The sequence below is a fragment of the Hemiscyllium ocellatum genome, chromosome 1 (assembly GCF_020745735.1).
Source record: "Hemiscyllium ocellatum isolate sHemOce1 chromosome 1, sHemOce1.pat.X.cur, whole genome shotgun sequence".
Lineage (NCBI taxonomy): Eukaryota > Metazoa > Chordata > Chondrichthyes > Orectolobiformes > Hemiscylliidae > Hemiscyllium > Hemiscyllium ocellatum.
Window position 1 is genome coordinate 163,834,752 of NC_083401.1, and position 19,731 is coordinate 163,854,482.

Here is a 19,731-nt window from a genome sequence, read left to right on the forward strand (position 1 = left end):
AAGAAATGCTGGTCTGGCCAATCTTGCTCAAATCCTATTCAAATAACTTCAACAAACAGAACTTAATGGTGTTCCAAGTTCCTCATCAAAAGTGTCAGCATATTTCTGACTGATCCCAAATCTCAATGCCATGCATCGGTCATATTACACCAATTGTTTGATGTTCTCCATTTTTCAACTTCAACATTTTTCCTCCACCTTTTCTCCACATGCAACTTCAATGGCCATACCAAATCTAATACATGCATTTTGACAAAGTTACATATTAAACGTTGGGTTCTAAGTAAGTAAATATTGTGGCATACTTGATATCAGTCATGGAAGGCTCCATTCTCTTGGTTTTGGAATTCCAGATTGCAATATTTTTAAGTCTGTGCACACACTCTGCAATTACAGAGGATTTGTAATTGGGGGAATACACTGTGACAAATGACTTATTTCCTGACACTCCAAAGCCCTCTCACAGTCTACAAAGCCCAAGAATGAGGACTATGCACAAAAAAGCACAATTCCAATCACACTGAAAACAAAACTCATCACCATCAAAACAAAATTGTCCACATGTTGGCATCCATCCATCTTCAACATTCACCACAATATTCCCTCCACCATAGATCTACTGCAACTACAGGGTGTAGTTCAAGAGTCAATGCAGTTCATTTGGACCTTCCAATCCCCTCACACCTACCATGTAGGAGTACAAAGCAACTAAAACACCAATATCTCAAAGTGCCACATCTTCCAGACTTGGAACCAATTTGTGTTCCTTTACTGTCACTCGGTCAAAATTCTAGAACTCCCTCCCTGTGGGTAAGCCTATACCATGGGGACTGCATCAACTTAAGGAGGTTGCTCACCACTATCTTCTCAAGGGAAGATAGACATATATAACAAATGCCAGCCTTGCTAGAGATGTTTATATCCCAAGAAAAAATTCATTAAGCGAGCATATTTTAATTAGTTATAGTAGTTGAGTGCTTGAAACATTCATAAATTAACAAACACAAACCACATTGACATTCTGCAAGAACATTTTACTTCTAAAATACATTTAAGGTAATAATTAATTAAAATCTCAGATTACAACTAAATATTCAATTATAACTTTCATTTCAAGCTGAGAGATTATGCTGAGACTAAATTCAGATGTATAACGTCACTTACAAACGAAGTTACATCACTGAGTTATTTCTTACATTGCATGATGACTATGAGCAGAACACCATGACCAGATGAATAAATTTGAATAAACTATGTATACCTTTCATTTTGATCACAGTCAACATAGCAAAACTGTTAAAGTGCAAAGTCTGTTCATGTTCAGTGCAGTCTTATGACAAAAATCGTTGAAATTAAATTATCCATGGTGAAAACAAATTTAAATCTATTCAGACAGTGCTTTTACAAATTCATTATTTAAAAAATCATTATTTTGATTACTTAATCCTTACCTCAAATAAGACATTATACGTAGTCATGGAAATTACATTAGTGTGCAACATCAATCTTTCAGCCAGCAAGGAGAACAAACCATGTCCAACCATGACTTCAGCTTTGCGCCTATAGAAGAATGCACTATACATAAAAGCTGTAAAAATTTTATTCACAATGGCAATCTCAGATCAGTACACAAAAATGGTAACTGAATACCTATGGACTAATGGATTTTGATTCACAGAGCTTAAATTTTGAATCTCAAAATCCACATAGATTAAGAAACAAACAACTTGCATTGCACATTTCAAAGGAATATCTTACAGCAAGCACCTCTGACCAATTAATTGATGAAATAGATTACATAAAAGTTTACTTGCGCGTACTTTGGAGCAAGATGCTTCAGAAAGTATCCCAACACTTTCAAAGCTTGCACTCTTATCCCTTCATTTTTTGAAGCCAGCAGTTTATAAATTATCCTAAAAATTGCCAACAGAGAACATAGTCACAAACTGATGGAAATAGCCACGGTAAGATTTTAGTCAATGGTGGGTAACCAGATGACAACACTCCAAAAATCAAATCAAGAAACCGTAGTTCAATACTTCAAAATCTACCTTTCATATCAACATTAGCTGTGTTCAAAGATAAAAGTGACCAAAGAGAACCAGCATCTCAAAAAAACTGTAACAGTGCATTTAATATAGCAAATAATATTCCAAGGTACCTCATAAGAATATCAAAAATCAAAATTTGACTTTGAGCAACATAAGGAGATATTAGGACAGCTGCTTTGTCAAAGATGTAGGTTTTAAGAAATGCCTTAAAATAAAACACAGAAGGCGAAACAGAGGTTCAGAGAAGTTTTAGAGCCAAGACCCAGGTAGCTGGTAGCACAGTTGCAAACGTTCGAGAGATTAAAATCAAGGATACACGAGGATAGTGAGGAAGAGGTTACAGAGATGGACAGGGTTGAGACCATGGAGCAATTTGATTTAAAAAATTAAGAACTTTTTAATCAAGGTGCTCTCGGATTGGAAACCAGAGTGTATTTGAGTGTAGAAGGCTGAAGCACAAGGGTAACATAGCGCAAGTCAGGAAATAGGCAGAATTAACTTCAGAAAATCCTAATTATGGAATACTGAGAGTTAGGTCATGAGGTGTCCCCACACCTCAGGAAAGACATACTGGCACTGGAGTGTGTCCAACGGAGATTCACGCAGATGATCCCTGGAATGGTAGGTCTAACATTCGAGGAATGGCTGAGGATGCTGGGATTGTATTCATTGGAGTTTAGAAGATTATGGGGAGATCTAATAGAAACTTACAAGATAATACATGGCTTGGAAAGGGTGAACGCTAGGAAATTGTTTCCGTTAGGCAAGGAGACTAGGACCCGTGGACAGAGCCTTAGAATTAGAGGGGGTAAATTCAGAACAGAAATGTGGAGACATTTCTTCAGCCAGAGAGTGGTGGGCCTGTGGAATTCATTGCCGCAGAGTGCAGCGGAGGCCGGGACGCTAAATGTCTTCAAGGCAGAGATTGATAAATTCTTGATGCCACAAGGAATTAAGGGCTATGGGGAGAATGCGGGTAAGTGGAACTGAAATGCCCATCAGCCATTATTGAATGGCGGAGTGGACTCGATGGGTCGAATGGCCTTACTTCCACTCCTCTGTCTTATGGTCTTATTAGCTCAAGACCCAGTCCAGAAATTTGAACAAACTTCAATGAAATACGAGTGTGTTGCAGTGGTGGAGGTACCATCTTTTAAATTAATATGTTGAACCAACATTCATCCGCCCATAGATGACATAAAATACCTCTTTGGATCAAAGTCATACAGATGTTTTTTCTGTTGTCCTGGCCAAAACATATTCCTTAAATAGTGGGTCTGATGAATCATTTCTGTGCACAAATGACTGAAAACCAACATAGGTCTGTCAGAATTTGGCGATGAATGAAAAGGATTTGGAGAGCATTAGGATACAAGCAGAAAGAGTTCTAGATAAGTTCATACTCAAAGTGCAGATCGGAGAATAGCTAAAAGAGAAAAGGAATAGTCAGATTGAACAAAGGGATGTGCATGACTACCTGAAGGATTTACACACTGTCCAAGTAGGACAAAAAACAGAATTGGGGAAATTCTAAGTTTTTATTTCATTGCTTTTAAAAAGTATATTTTATCAAGCACAGAATATGTACCAGCTTTTTAATCAAACAATAATCAAAAATGTCAACAATTTTCAAATCACTTTAATTATCATAGTTGAAAAAGTTCTTACTTTGCATATTACTCTCATTAAACACATGCTACCAATAAATGTGAGTGTTAACTAATGAACTGACAAACAAATGAGGCCGAATAAGTTTGTTCAAAAGACTAATTAATCCCAAATTATGACTAAATCCCAGTCCATGCCACGCTTTCACCCATTGAGGTACTAAGGAACTCTACAGAGAGCCAGTTCATCTCACATTAATCTCTTTAAAAGTGCTTTTAAGATTCATAGATTTGGTCATACCTCAACATTTTCATATTTTATCTTTCCAAAACAAAAATCACAGCTGCTGAAAATTCTTTCCAATTTACAAGTCAATCATTTGGAAGATTTTCAGTAGCAGTGGGTGCCATAAGGTGGTAAACAAAAGGATGTGTACATGAGGTGTTTTAGAAACTCTAAATTCAGCTTAAAGTTTGGATAGCAAAACTATTAGATAAAACTCCAATTACAAGGGTAACGTATTCCAAAATCCTACTTCTATTTTATACAATCAATATGCCTGTAAGCAAATTTCAAGCTACTAATTTCAACAACCTACAACATTTCATTTGAGAACATAGAACTTCATGTGTAATATTTTACCGCATTCCATTCCTCTGATCAAAAGCAGGAATCATTGATCCTGGATGCTCGGACATCAGAGCCACTAGCAGCTGTAGAACATCCATCAGATTGTCATCCTGAAACACAAATGTTTATTTCAAGAAATATAACAGAATTCAAAATACCATGGTTTAGCCAACAAGTCCACAAATGTAAGGAAAACTTAATATCATATTTTAGTAAATGATCTTGCTTCAAATTGAATATGAGTCACATGGGTTATTAAATTATTTCAAATCCTAGATTTTATACAGGATGCATGGATAGAATTAATCTTCCTTTAGTAACAATTCCTTTTTGCAACTGTAAATAGATTGTGAAATTAAGTTTAAAAAACAGGAGTTGATTCATCACTTGTACATAACCAATGTAAAATTTGAACATATTTTCAAAATACTGTCTAAATCTTACGTTATTCCTTGAAAAATTAGATAAAATGATTTAAAATTGTTATTACATTTTAATAAACTAATTTAATACAATTGATCAAAATAGTCAGCAACTTGACAAATTAAGGGAACAATAAAATCAAATTTCGTAGACAACTCTTGAAACAATATGTAATCCATTTACTGGTCTTCACATATTAATTAAAATAATTTAGATTATAAAACCAACTCAGCATTAAAAAGTGCTAATGAAAATCTTTCTTGAAATTCCAAAACCAATTGCAGTTCATGAAAGCTGTTTTATATTTAGTAATGTATGCTTCTACAATATTGGCATCCTCCAGTCCACACCTTTGTGAACATTCAAGATGTTGATGTTCTGATAAAGAAATGATGGAAAATTGCTACACTTATAAAGAATGCCAATTCATGACTGCATGCAAACAAAACTAATTAGGGATGTGACATTCACAGGAATAGGAAAATGCTCTTTATTAAGATTTTACACAATGAACTTTATAAACTTACAGCTCATGACAAACAAATCTTGAACCTTCTGGAGTTATGGAACAATGAATAAGGAATTAACACTTCAGTAATGAATTAATTTGAAGAATAGCAATAACCTCTACTCAATTACTTATTAGCATTGTGACAAAATGCTGTGAACAAGGCAACGTGACCCTGAATCATTTACAAATATGGCACTACAATATTTCTCATACGAGCATTAGATATTGAAGCTCACCATGTGGACAGTCCAGAGGATCAACTTTACATTAGCTATCCAAACTGAAGGCTGCGGTTCATTGTAAAGTTAAATAGTTCTACAATCATCTTCTCGTTATCCTTACTTAAAATTCTAGGTGGACAATTCATATCTTTCTATGTTCCAGGAACAGTAGGCCATTCAGCCCCGCCAGCACGTTCCTCCATTCAATCATTTAATGGTTGCTTTGGTTATAACTTCAAATCCACACTCCTACCTCCCACTCATAACCTTTCATCATTTGATTAACTGTTGATTAACCTGCAGTAAGCCCTTAGCTGTTCCTACAAAAAAAATCTTTTGCACAACAACACACATAATGATTCAGAATGATTTTTCATTAATGATTTCACATTCTTTATTTTTCACTCAGTGAAATAAAATGTGTTATAACAAATTATTTTAACATGTAAAATACATGAAAACAACACATCATGATTAACATGCAGATTTTACACACCTCATTTAGTGCTATGATCAACATGAGCATATGTCAAAATAGAAAATTTACATTACTGCTCAAAGAAATGCTTTGCTTAACAATGATAATTCCTAACAGCAAAGTTGACTATTCTCACTATTAGCTGTAATATCATTCAGTATACTTGTGTACTATAATTACGCTCAGGAGAAAGTGAGGACTGCTAATGCTGGAAATCAGAGCTGAAAATGTGTTGCTGGAAAAACGCAGCAGGTCAGGCAGCAGCCAAGGAGCAGGAGAATCGACGTTTCATGCATGAGCCCTTCCTTCAGGAATGAGGAAGGTGTGCCAAGGAGGCTAAGATAAAAGGTAGGTATGCTCAACAAAACAAGTATAAACACATCACTGTAACTGGGATAAGAACTAGTAAAGCAAAGATGCTCAAAGATGTCTTTGCAATACAAAATCTTAAACAAACAACCAATACAAAATGTCTTATGTCTAATTATACCTGAAGTAAATAATTAATTTTATGTACTTTATATTTCAAAAATTCATGTGTGCATTTGTTTTCAAGCTTAAAAATACATTTACATTAAAAATTAGAATAAAGTACATTTGGAAATACTTGACTGAGACTTATCTAAATTGTTGGTGGTACTTACCTCGTGCATGGTGAGAAGGTAGTTAAGAATGCTCTGCAGTTCATCTTCCTTAATACCATGATCCTAAAAAGGTAAAAATTAAATATTTCAAAATACTAATCGCAATAAACAAAATTTATTTACTCAGATTAAGTACCACTGTCAAATTGCCAAATTTAGCAACGGTATTTGTGGGTTTTTTAAAAAAAACTGTGGACAAAATGGTTACTGACAATTAATTATTCAAAATCACGTTAGCAACTTCACTTAGTAGCTAGCCACCAAGCTCCTATCTGGCAATAAAGTAACAAATTCAGAAGTGAGTGGATATTAGAGTACATTATAAATATGAAAACAACTGCCAAGATTTATTCATGAACCAAAGATACAGTTTTGTAATGCAGTTAGTATATTGTAACAGATAATTCAGATTAGATTCATTTTCATATTTGTCTCAAATTGTGTCATCCTAAAATTGACATAATAGGAGACATTAGCCTTTAAAACTCCTTTATTCCATTTTGTTTCATGAAATGGGCAAATAGGTCACATACACACAGCTAACTCAAATGAGCTTTTTACTTCAGTTATAAATTTCTGAACAGCTCATTTTGAAGATCAGCAGTGACAGAGAAATGACAGCAGCTAAAACTTCTTGTGATAATGAATGTTTGAATACTTAAAGCTGCTCATAAGTATTTTGTTAATTAAGAAAACAGTGGAATAAGCCATCAGGAAAGCCATAAACATCATACTTCAATGGAAGCCCATATACAAATCAAAGCCCAAATATCCACTGGGATTTTAATAATGAGTTATGAATAAAGGAATCGCACTGTATTCCCCCCTATAGTTTTACAAACACTGGACTGCATCCATTTTCAGCTGACCAACACTTAGACTTTAAAAACCTTTATAGTTCTATGTCTACTGCATTAAATGCAAAGTTTCTGAGAAGATCTGTAGCTCGGGTGCTCGTTGTTGTGGTTCCGTTCGTCAAGCTGGGAATTTGTGTTGCAGACGTTTCGTCCCCTATCTAGGTGACATCCACAGTGCTTGGGTGATGTTTCTTCCGGCATTTACAGTGGTTTGTCTCTGCCACTTCCGGTTGTCAGTTCCAGCGGCCGGTATATTGGGTCCAGATCGATGTGCTTATTGATTGAATCTGTGGATGAGTGCCATGCCTCTAGGAATTCCCTGGCTGTTCTGTGTTTTGCTTGTCCTATAATAGTAGTGTTGTCGCAGTCGAATTCATGTTGCTTGGCATCTGCGTGTGTGGGGCTACTAAGGATAGCTGGTCATGTCATTTCGTGGCTAGTTGGTGTTCATGGATAATGATCGTTAGCTGTCTCCTGTTTGTCCTATGTAAACACTACATAGAACAAACAGGAAGACAGCTAACGATCATTATCCATGAACACCAACTAGCCACGAAATGACATGACCAGCTATCCTTAGTAGTCCCACACACGCAGATGCCAAGCAACATGAATTCGACTGGGACAACACTATTATTATAGGACAAGCAAAACACAGAACAGCCAGGGAATTCCTAGAGGCATGGCACTCATCCACAGATTCAATCAATAAGCACATCGATCTGGACCCAATATACCGGCCACTGCAGCGGACAGCTGGAACTGACAACCGGAAGCGGCAGAGACAAACCACTGTAAATGCCGGAAGAAACATCACAGAAGCACTTCACAGGAGGCTCCCAAGCACAGAGGATGTCACCTAGACAGAGGACGAAAGATCTGCAGCATTAAATGCACTATCTTCAATTAACCACTTCAGCAGTCTGAGACGAGCTATTTGTTCATTGCACCATCATTACGGTACCTTCTAAAAGTTATTTAGCACATTCCTTATTATTGAATTATTTCTTATCTTAAAGTTCAGACATTTTTTACATGACTATAGAATACTTTGTTATAATTTTATATTATTTGGCATTTCCCTTTCATTGTTCAGCTTTGCCTTTCTAGCAATATTAATACTTCCCTAAGCATCATATTTATTTTTGACATCACTTCTACAATTTTTATACTTTTTAATATACTTTTTCTTCCAGATTCAATCTCACCCCTTTATCCATATTTTTTAGATTAGATTAGACTTACAGTGTGGAAACAGGCCCTTCGGCCCAACAAGTCCACACCGACCCGCCGAAGCGAAACCCACCCATACCCCTACATTACCCCTTACCTAACACTACGGGCAATTTAGCATGGCCAATTCACCTGACCCGCACATCTTTGGACTGTGGGAGGAAACCGGAGCACCCGGAGGAAACCCACGCAGACACGGGGAGGACGTGCAAACTCCACACAGTCAGTCGCCTGAGTCGGGAATTGAACCCGGGTCTTCAGGCGCTGTGAGGCAGCAGTGCTTATGGACAATGCTCTCATCTGAACTCTGTTAATCATTCTTAAGAATTGCCTTCTTGTTATACTACTTAGTCTATATTTTTCTCCAGTTCGGTCCCTTCATCTCCATCCTCAGTTCCTCACATTAAACTCACTTTTGTCAGATAAAGAGTATTGTAATGAATACCACACTCCATATTCCGATCATGACTCAGGCATCTCTTTCTGGTACACTGAAAAATGCACTTGTGCCCTTTTCTGCTCTTACCCAGAACTGGAAAAGTCCAGATCGCTGTTCCCAATTTCCACCCATCTCTCACCTTCACATGGTCTGTTTCAAACTCTTCTTTTTCTTTAAGGTTTTCTCTCTTTTAATTTCTAGGGATTTCTTACGAGCAGCCAATTGACTCAAAGTTAACTTTATTATGCTTTCTAACACTCTGCTTCATTAGATTCCATTCTCCCAGATTCTTCACCTCCATCATATTTGTTCTCAAAAGTGCAAATTTCCATATCAGCACAATTGCTAAGTCTTCATTTTCCTCAAATGAAGATTCTTTCCCACTTGTTACCTGGGTCTTTGACAATGTGTGTTCCATCTCAATGTGTGTTGGTCTTACCCTATCCCTTCACTATAAGAGCAACAATAAGATTCTCTTTGCCCTCCTCATCCCTCAAACCCATCAGTCTTCGTATTCATTATCGAAGTTAAACTAGCACAGGCGGCCATTAGCTCAGCAAAGAAAGCCAATTGTCTGTGGAATAATCCAATCAGTACCAAGCCTCTGTTCTATCATAGCCATGTAAGCACATTTCCCTCATGCCAATCCCACTGACTTTTCTCAATCATTCAGCATCTGCTTCCACTTCACACAAAGCCTGCGAAATCCAGATCATTAGTACTTGCAGCTTTAAAATAATTCTTTCTCACATCCTCTGTGTAGCTCTTATTCAATGCCTTGCATCTCTATCAGATCTCTCTCAAACTCCTTCGCTGCAAGAACATTTCCATCCTCCCCAACATAATCTTGTAGCTAGAATCACTCATTCCTGGAACCATTCTGGAAAATCTCCTCTTACTCAAGGAGAATCACAGTTTCTGAAGTGTGATGACCCAAAGTGAAAACAATCTTCTGGCTCGGGTATTACCAGAGCTTTATACAGGCACAGAATAATGTCCCTGATATGGTACTCATCACCTCTATTTATAAAACCCAAGGTTCCTTAACCTTTACTATACATTGTCTGCATGTCCAGCTACTTTCAACAGTCTATACGAATGAACCCATGCATCCTCTGTCCATGCATTCTCCACCATCTCCTACGTAATGTTACCATCTGACACATCTACCACTCCCTGCACCTTTCAGGATGTTAAGCAGACCACTCCATCTACAATATTCTCATCCATTCCTCAATTATCCTAATGTTACTTCCTTTCCTATGGCACCTTTGCATAAAAGATCAGATACAATATCTGCCTTTTCACTTTTTTCTCCTCACAATAAAAGGCCACAAATACCTTCAGCGAAACAGAAAAAGCACAGGTAAAAAGCAAGGTTTCATCCAATCACTTTTGTTTGGAGTCATAGATAATGACAGCAAATTGAGTACATTATAATTGCTGCTCAATGTGGTCTACTATACATGGAAGGCAGCCTATAGTGCAACCACTTCAAAGAACAAGCATGTTCAGCCCCTAAGCATGACTCCAGAGCTTCTGCTGACCTGCCCTTTTAATTCTCCACCATGCTCTCATGCTGACTCGACTTACTGAAGAGTTCCAATGAAGCATAACACAAGATCGAGAAATGGACCAAATCGTTTGCTGAGGTACTTAACAACACTAAGGTTCAGCAATTCCAGATCTTAATCTTGGCCCCCATTTTGTTTTCTTTGTCATCAAATGTTGCAACCTTACTGTCCTTATCCTTTTCACTGAACGTATTGTTTTCACAAAGATACATTGTTAGCAGATTAAGAGCTGGGTTTGAACAAAACGTGACAGTATGGCCCAAGGAAGAATCGATTAGTTTTCTGAACAAAATATGGATCTGGATCCTGCATTTTTTTTTTAAAAATAATCCATGAACAGTGGGAGATAAAATGAATTTGCCTTCATTTTTATTTTATTTTTAATGTTATACATTGCCTCCATTACTATCACAGCTGTCAAAATATGAGCAGAGGTTTCAGAACAGGTTTTAGGATGTGAATTGACCTGAAGCATCCTTCCTGATCTGGAAGCTCTTAAAAAGACTTTTCAAATCTTTACAATTACAGACAGACAGAAAGAGCCAGAGAAAAGTCTCAAGAAATCACTTTGTGATTGTAAGAACACAGTGTGGCACTTTTACGTGCTCTAGTGAGTGTCTTCTTCACTTATTTCTTCTCTGATTTTGCTTTTGGATAGCAATTTTTCACCATTGTTATTTACACCTGTCTTGTCAGACTTTTATTTTCTTTGCTTGTTCCACTCCAATCTCTTTGGCCTTGCTCCAATCCTTCTGTCACTTCCCATTGTACTTTTTCCAACCCTTCATATTCAGTTGTTTCAAATTTTTCTGAAGATAGGTTAACTCTATTCAATTCAATTCTCCAAATAAAAAAAATTCACACAATAACCAAGCATTTTCTATTTTTATTCCAGACTTCCAATTTCCATAGTATCTTACTTTTGTTTCATTCCCTCAGTTAGCTTTTTTACCCCCAATTTATTAGAGTCATATAGAGATGAACAACATGGAAACAGAACCTTCAGTCCAACCCATCCACGCTGACCAGATATCCCAACCAAATCTAGCCCCACCTAAGAGAACCCAGCCAATATCCCTCCAAACCCTTCCTAATCATATACCCAGATGCCTTTTAAATGTTGCAATTCTACTAGCTTCCACCACTTCCTCTGGCAGCTCATTCCACACACGCACCATCTTGTGTGTGAAAAAGTTGCCCCTTAAGTCTCTTTTATATCTTTCCCCCCTCACCCTAAATCTATACCCTCTAGGTCTGGACTCCCCCATCCCAGGGAAAAGACTTTGTCTAGTTATCCTATCCATGCCCCTCATTATTTTATAAACCTCGATAATGTCACCCCTCAGCCTCCAACAATCTAGGGAAAACAGCCCCAGCCTGTTCAGCCTCTCCCTCTAGCTCAAATCCTCCAACCCTGGCAACATCCTTGTAAATCTTTTCTGAACCCTTTCAAGTTTCACAACATCTTTCTGATAGGAAGGAGATCAGAATTGCATGCAATACTCTAACAGTGGCCCAACGAAGGTCCTGTATAACCACAACATGACCTCCCAACTCCTATACTCAAAACTCTAACTGTGGAGTCATCTGCAAACTTACTAACTGTACCTCTTATGCTTACATCCAAATCATTTATATAAATGACAAAGTAGAGGACCCAGCACCGATCCTTGCGGCACTCCACTGGTCACAAGCCTCCAGTCTGAAAAACAACACCCCACCGCCACCTCTGTCTTCTACCTTTGAGCCAGTTCTGTATCCAATTGGCTAGTTCTCCCTGTATTGCGTGAAATCTAACCTTGCTAGTCAGTCTCCCATGGGGAACCTCGTCAAATACCTTAAGTCCATCTAGATCACATCTACCGTTCTGCCCTCATCAATCCTCTTTGTTACTTCTTCATAAAACTCAAATCAAGTTTGTGAGACATGATTTCCCACACACAAAGCCATGTTGACTATCCCTAATCAGTCACTGCCTTTCCAAATATATTCCCTCCAACAACTTGCCCACCACCGACGTCGGGCTCACTGATCTATAGTTCCCTGGCTTGTCCTTAAACAGTAGCACCACGTTTGCCAACCTCCAGTCTTCCGGCACCTCACCTGTGACTATCGATGATACAAATACCTCAGCAAGAGGCCCGGCAATCACCTCCCTAGCTTCCCACAGAGTTTAAGGGCGCACCTGATCAGGTCCTGGGGATTATCCACCTTTTAGCATTGCAAGATATCCAGCACTTCCTCCTCTGTAATATGGACATTTTTCAAGATGTCACCATCTATTTCCTTACATTCCATGTCCTTTTCCACAGTAAATACTGATGCAGAATACTCATTTATTATCTCCCCCATTTTCTGCGGCTCCACACAAAGGCTGCCTTGCTGATCCTGGAGGGGCCCTATTCTCTCCCTAGTTACCCTTGTTTCCTTAATGTATTTGTAAAATCCCTTTGGATTCTCCTAAACCCTATTTGCTAAAGCTATCACATGTCTCCTTTTTGCCCTCCTGATTTCCCTCTTAAGTATACTCCTACTTCCTTTATACTCTTCTAAGGATTCACTCAATCTATCCTGGCTATACCTGACATATGCTTCCTTCTTTTTCTTAGCCAAACCCTCAATTTCTTTAGTCATCCAATATTCCCTATACCTACCAGCCTTTCCTTTCACCCTGACAGGAATATACTTTCTCTGGATTCTCGTTATCTCATTTCTGAAGGCTTCCCATTTTCTGGCCATCCCTTTATCTGCAAACATCTGCCCCAAATCAGCTATTTGAAAGGTCTTGCCTAATACCATCAAAATTGGCCTTTCTCCAATTTAGAACTTCAACTTTTAGGTCTGGTCTATCCTTTTCCATCACTTTTAAATATAATAGAATTATGGTCGCTGACCCCAAAGTGCTTCCCCACTGACACCTCAGTCACCTGCCCTGCCTTAGTTCCAAGAGTAGATCAAGTTTTGCACCTTCTCTAGTAGGTACGCCCACATACCGAATCAGAAAATCTTCTTGTACACACTTAAATTCCTCTCCAACTAAACCCTTAATACTATGGCAGTCCCAGTCTCTGTTTGGAAAGTTATAATCCCCGACCATAACCACCCTATTTTTCTTACAGATAGTTGAGATCTCCTTACAAGTTTGTTTCTCAATTTCCCTCGGACTATTAGGGGGTTTTACAATACAATACCAATAAAGGTGATCATCCCTTTCCTATTTCTCAGTTCCACCCAAATAACCTCCCTGGATGTATTTCCGGGGATCCTCCCTCAATACAGCTGTAATGCTATCCCATACTAAAAACGCTACTCCCCCTCCTCCCTTGCCTCACTTTCTAACCTTCCTGCAGCATTTGTATCCTGGAACATTAAGCTGCCAGTCCTGTCCATCCCTGAGCTATCTTTCTGTAATTGCTATGATATCTCAGTCCCATTTTCGTCACCATGCCTGAGTTCATCTGCCTTCCCTGTTCAGCTCCTTGCATTGAAATAAGTGCAGTTTACTTTATTAGTCCTACCTTGTCCCTGCCTGCCCTGTCTGTATGACTCGCTTCTGTTCTCAACTGTACCAGTCTCAGATTGAAATCTTTCCTCACTATTACTACTCTCGAGGACATCCTTTTTAAATTCCTGCCTAACTCTCTGTAATCTGCCTTCAGAATCTCAACATTTTCTCTTCCTATGTCGTTGGTTCCAACGTGGACAATGACCTCCTGGTGGCCCCTCTCCCCCGTGAGAACATTCTGCACCTTCTCCAAGACATCTTTGATCCTGGCACCAGGGAAGCAACACACCATTCTGATTTTTCGCTGCTGGCCACAGAAACATCTGTCTGTATCTCGAACTAGAGAAGCCCCTAACACAATTGATCCCTTGGAACCCGATGTACCCCTCATTGCATTAGAGCCAGTCTCAATACCAGAAACTTGACTGTTTGTGCTACAGTCCCCTGTGAATCGATCAACCCCAACACTTTCCAAAACAGCATACTTGTTTGAAATATGGAGATAAAGTTTGGGAGAAGATTTGTAGCTCAGGTGCTCGTTGTTGTGGTTCTATTCGCCGAGCTGGGAGTTTATGTTGCAAACGTTTCATCCCCTTTCTAGTGACATCCTCATAGGTGGCTATGGGGATAGCCACAGAATACTCCTGCACTAACTGCCTACCTCAGTTACCTTTCCTGAAGTTAACCCATCTGTGACTGTGTCTGCGACTTTTCTCCCTTCCTATAACTGCCATCCATCAAATACCATTGCTGTTGCAAATTCGCCACTGCCTCTAATTGTCTCTCCAACCAATCTATTCGATCTAATAGAATTCTCAACCAACTGCATTTATTGCAGATATAACCCACAGTAACCCTATAAACTCTCTTTAAACTCCCACATCTGACAAGAAGCATATATCACTTTACGAAAGGCCATCTTTGCTCCTTCACAATCTACAAAAACCCAGAAAACAACACCTCATTCCTTGACAAAACACTGCTCCAGGTTAAATTAATAGTTTAAGGTTAATCAAGAGACATATCTCAAAAAACATAATCAAGAAAGAACCCACTCTACTCACTACTGCAGACTTTCTGTAGGCCACACTTAAAACTATTCATATATCTAATTCTGTGCTGTGATTTCACCCAAACAGTTCCTCCAAGATCAGTTGTGAATTTCACTGTTTGTTAACTTACTTAAGTCATTCTGCTGTATATCCGCTTCAATTATTACTTCATTATGATAACTACGCCCTGCTCACATTTCCCCATTTTAGTATCATCTGGCTCAGGTCACTTCGCATTACAACATCTAACTTCTTGTTTTGAGTAATATCCTGACAGTGAAAGTCCATTAATCAAATTACAACTTCCTTACTCAAAAAAGGGATATATCAATATTCAAGATAACATACTTTATATACAAAAACCTTCCACCCACACCTGCACTAAATGGAAAAAGGTCATCATGGTTAAGAATACTGCAAGACAATATCAGATGCAATGAACACCGATTACAAAAGCAGACAGGTTATGTTGGAACTGAACAATATTTTAGTTAGGCCACAGTGAATGTATTGTTTGCAGTTCTGCTCATGCAATATAGGAAGGATATGAATTCATTGGAGGGCGTGCAGAGGGGATTTACCAGGAAGTTACCTGGGATGTAGCATGTTAGCTATAATGACAGGCTGGATATGCTTGGATTGTTTTCTTGAGAGCAGAGAAGGTTGAGAGGGGCCTAGTTTGACACATATGAGATTATGAAGAACATGGACAGGATGGATAGTAATCAGCTGTTGCCTTTAGTTGGACTGTCAGTAACAAGAGGGCATAATTTTAAGGTGAAAGGCAGAAGGTTTAGAGGGGATTTGAGGAAAAATCTTTTCACCCACAGAGTGACGGGTTTCTGGAACACACTGCTCGGCAGAGTTGTTTAGAGGAGAAATCGCTCAACCTTTAACAAACACCTGGACAAGCACTTGAAATGTCAAACCTAGAAAGGTTTGTAAATTTAGTATAGCTTTGACAGTGCAGATTTGATGAACTAAAATGACTTTTCTATGTATGATTCAATCTTACATAATTTCTTGAAATTTAATAAAGACTCAAAAGAAAAGTACATCTTCCAAAGGAAGTACAAATGACTACATGACAAGATCTACATACAGATCCATTTTTCATGGCAAGTATGGCATAACATTTTTACATTTCAGATTCTCACCTTCATTATCAATTGTTTCACAAACAATAGTAAAAGAGCCCGTAAGGAGAGGATCTCTTTTTGGTTTGGCCTGAGCCCATCTGGAAAGGGAAAAGCAATATCGTAAGATTACATTCAAGCACGTCTTTAAAAATAATGATCAATGTTGATGAAGCTTCCTCAGAAAACCACACAAAAAAAGTTACAGTAAGCATCATTTCTCACTGGGATGCTGCACTGGAAATCAATTCTCAAAGACATCTCAAAAGTTAAAAATGTTTATCCGAGTACACAAAGTCCACCATTTACATGTCAGGTAAATCCAAACTAATCTAGGCAAGAGTGACCATAACACAAATGAATTGTATACTCAGTTTGAGGAGGGAGAAAGTTGACTCTAAAACTAATATCCTGTACTTAAATAACAATTGAGTTGACTACAGGGGATTGGGAAAAAAAGAATAAACCGTGAAATGGTAGAGAACAAATTTTGTACATTTATAGAATTATTTCATAACTCTGAACAAATATATATCCAAGAAAGGTGAACCATCAGTGGCAAACTAAGGAAATTAAGGATGATACCAGATTGAAAAAAAATGCATGCAATGCTGTGAAGATCAATCGCAGAACACAGTACTAGAAAAACTTAAGAACTCAGCAAAGGATGACAAAAAGACCTAAAGAAGGGAAAAATTATACTATGTAAGCAAAGTAACGTGAAATATAAAAACAGGCAGCAATGACCTTCACAAAACTATAAAAAGGAAGAGAGTTACTAAAGAAAATGTTAGTCCCTTAGATGATGAGACTGGGGAATTAATAATTGGAAATGGCAATACTTTCAATCAGTATTTTGCATCCGACTTCATGCAAATATTTTGCATCTGATTCATGGAAAACAACATTTAAAAATAGCAAGTTAGGAATTATAGAAAATTAATAACAGAAACAGAGTGACTTAAAACAAACATGGCAATACAAGAAAAAGTATAGGGAAACGAACAGGACTAACAGCTGGACCCAATGGCCTGCTGGTTAGAGCCTTAAAATAAGTGACTGGAGAGATAATGGATGCATTAACTGTCATTTTTCAAAATGTGAAATATACTGAATTGCCAGAAGTCTAACACCTCTATTCAAGAAAGCAGAGAGACAGAAAGCAGGAAACTTTAGCCTATCACTAGGATATGTTGGAATCTGTTATTAAGCAAGTAGCAGCAGAACATAACACAAATCAGACAACTTCAAAATATTCCTTTTGCCAATGGAAAATCGCACTGGATAACTTTATTAAACTTCTTTCAAAATGTAACTAGAGGGAGTCATTAAAGGGGAACTCATTGATGTAATAAATTTGGATAGCCAATGGCATACAATAAGATGCCACTTCACTACAAAAGAAAAGAAGTGTGTGTGTTGGAAGATAATATATTAACATGAATAGAGGACTGGCTATTAGGAAACAGAGGATCAGAGCAAAAGGTTCCTTTTCAGGTTGGCTAAATGTCACTAGACAAATACCACAGGAAGCTCAACTAGCTACAGTCTATGTCAATGACTTTAAGGAACAAAGTGTATTGTACTGTACCCATCATTAAAACAGCATCTCCGATTGTCACTTCTCCCTTATTTCTCTTTTTTTTTGTGGTGTCATTTTTCTTTAATAGCTTAACCAGTCCACTGGATTACAATAAAACAAAGAACTGCAAATGCTGGAAATCTGACAAAAACAAAAATTGCTGGAGAAACACAGGTCGTCTGGCAGCATCTGTGGAGTTAACTATTTGAATCCCATGACACTTCCTCAGAAATGATAGTAGCGAGCAAAAATTGGTGTATACGCTGGAAGAACAACCCCAGGCTCCCCAGTCTAACTTTGTAGCTAAACTGCCTCATCACTGAAACCTTTCTGCAAATCTTCTGTGAACCCTTTCACAACTGTTCTTGAGTTCACTAACAAGAAAATGACACTGTTGCTGTGGCCTAACCAGAGTCTTATAAAATGTTCTCCATAAAATATCTGTCTTTGTATTCAATACCTTAATTTATGAAGCCTAAGGTTCCAAATGCTTTGCAAACCACCTTTTTAATAACTTTCAAAGATGTATGCCAATGTACCTTCAGGTCCCTCCTGATCTCTGCACACTTTAGAAACATGTGGCTTTGTCTAAATTGCCTCTATCCTTTCTACCAAATAGCACCACCTCACATTTCTGCTTTAAATTCTATCTGCTGCTCGTCTGTCATCCTGTTAGCCTAGGTCCTGTTGAAACTGACATTCTAGTTCATTTATGTTACAGTCAATACTTCCTACAGTTAACAGTTCAGGCCAATTTACAGTCAATGTTTCATCCCTTCAATGCTGTCTTATATTAAAAACTTATCTCGTGACTTTTTCTCCATTACAGATCTGATATATGTGTAAAATCAATCATTTGATGATAACTGCATGTAAAACGTTTCCTTACTGAAGCTAATGCTTATGCAGAGTTATGTTCAGAAAGTCTGGATTGAGTCTTTGGGCCATCAGTTCAGATATCACGGCATAAAACAACAAATTACAGCTTCTAACTCAAATAGTTTTCACACCCACAAGATCGCCTCTTATGTTCCTTTCTTCACACTTCAATTCTGTCTAGACTTACTATACCTTTTGCAAAAATAATATTTATCAATATATTAGAACCTTTTAAAAGAAAATATCTGCTATAACTCCCAAATAAGATTTCTTTCTTTTTATGGTGCTATAAATTTCTGGTTGCACCTGCTCTGAAGTGACTTCATGTATCAGCATCTTCAGTGATGCCAAATCAGATAAAAATGGTTGCCTCAGATGCAACATATTTCATTATTTATGAGCTACAACTGGAGTTGCAGAACAAAATAAGCAACACAATCTAATGTTTTATTTCATTAATCACTTCAAGGTTTGCTTACCCAGGCCTTTGGGAACAACTCCACTGCGATCCTGAGGATTCACTACCCAATAATAGTATTTAAGGGTATGCATTATCTGCAGCACAGTACCAACTCGTCGTACTGCATTATAAATGGTGGCTGTACTGATAAACTCGGTGGACAAGTAGGTGTAGAGCTGCAACTGAACCTGTTTTCAAGTGAAGAAGAACAAAAACCACAGATTTGTACCAATATCGAACAATTAAGATTCTGCAGTCAAGACCTGAACAACCAAGTGATAACCTCTGCATTCAGTTACAAATCGAATACAAATGTTCATATTGCAATTCCTTTCAATTAACATTTGAGAATTGAAATGCCTTAAGGAGTTCACAACGACAAAGACAGACATCAGTTCAGGGAAAGATTAGTTCCCAAACACTGAACTATAAACATTTCTTATTCTGT

The 19,731-nt window shown here is 37.9% G+C and overlaps 1 protein-coding gene across 1 annotated transcript in view; it reads right to left on the minus strand.

Annotated features, from left to right (window-relative positions):
- The window catches only part of lrba (LPS-responsive vesicle trafficking, beach and anchor containing), an 866,835-nt gene that overhangs the window by 760,812 nt on the left and 86,292 nt on the right, over nucleotides 1-19,731 (minus strand). Inside the window, exons 14-19 of the mRNA XM_060827381.1 lie at nucleotides 19,303-19,471; nucleotides 16,384-16,463; nucleotides 6,567-6,629; nucleotides 4,302-4,399; nucleotides 1,821-1,913; nucleotides 1,452-1,560 (exon numbers count right to left, since the gene is read on the minus strand). Of these exons, the coding sequence (XP_060683364.1) occupies nucleotides 1,452-1,560; nucleotides 1,821-1,913; nucleotides 4,302-4,399; nucleotides 6,567-6,629; nucleotides 16,384-16,463; nucleotides 19,303-19,471 (612 nt within the window). The remainder of the gene's footprint in view (nucleotides 1-1,451; nucleotides 1,561-1,820; nucleotides 1,914-4,301; nucleotides 4,400-6,566; nucleotides 6,630-16,383; nucleotides 16,464-19,302; nucleotides 19,472-19,731) is intronic.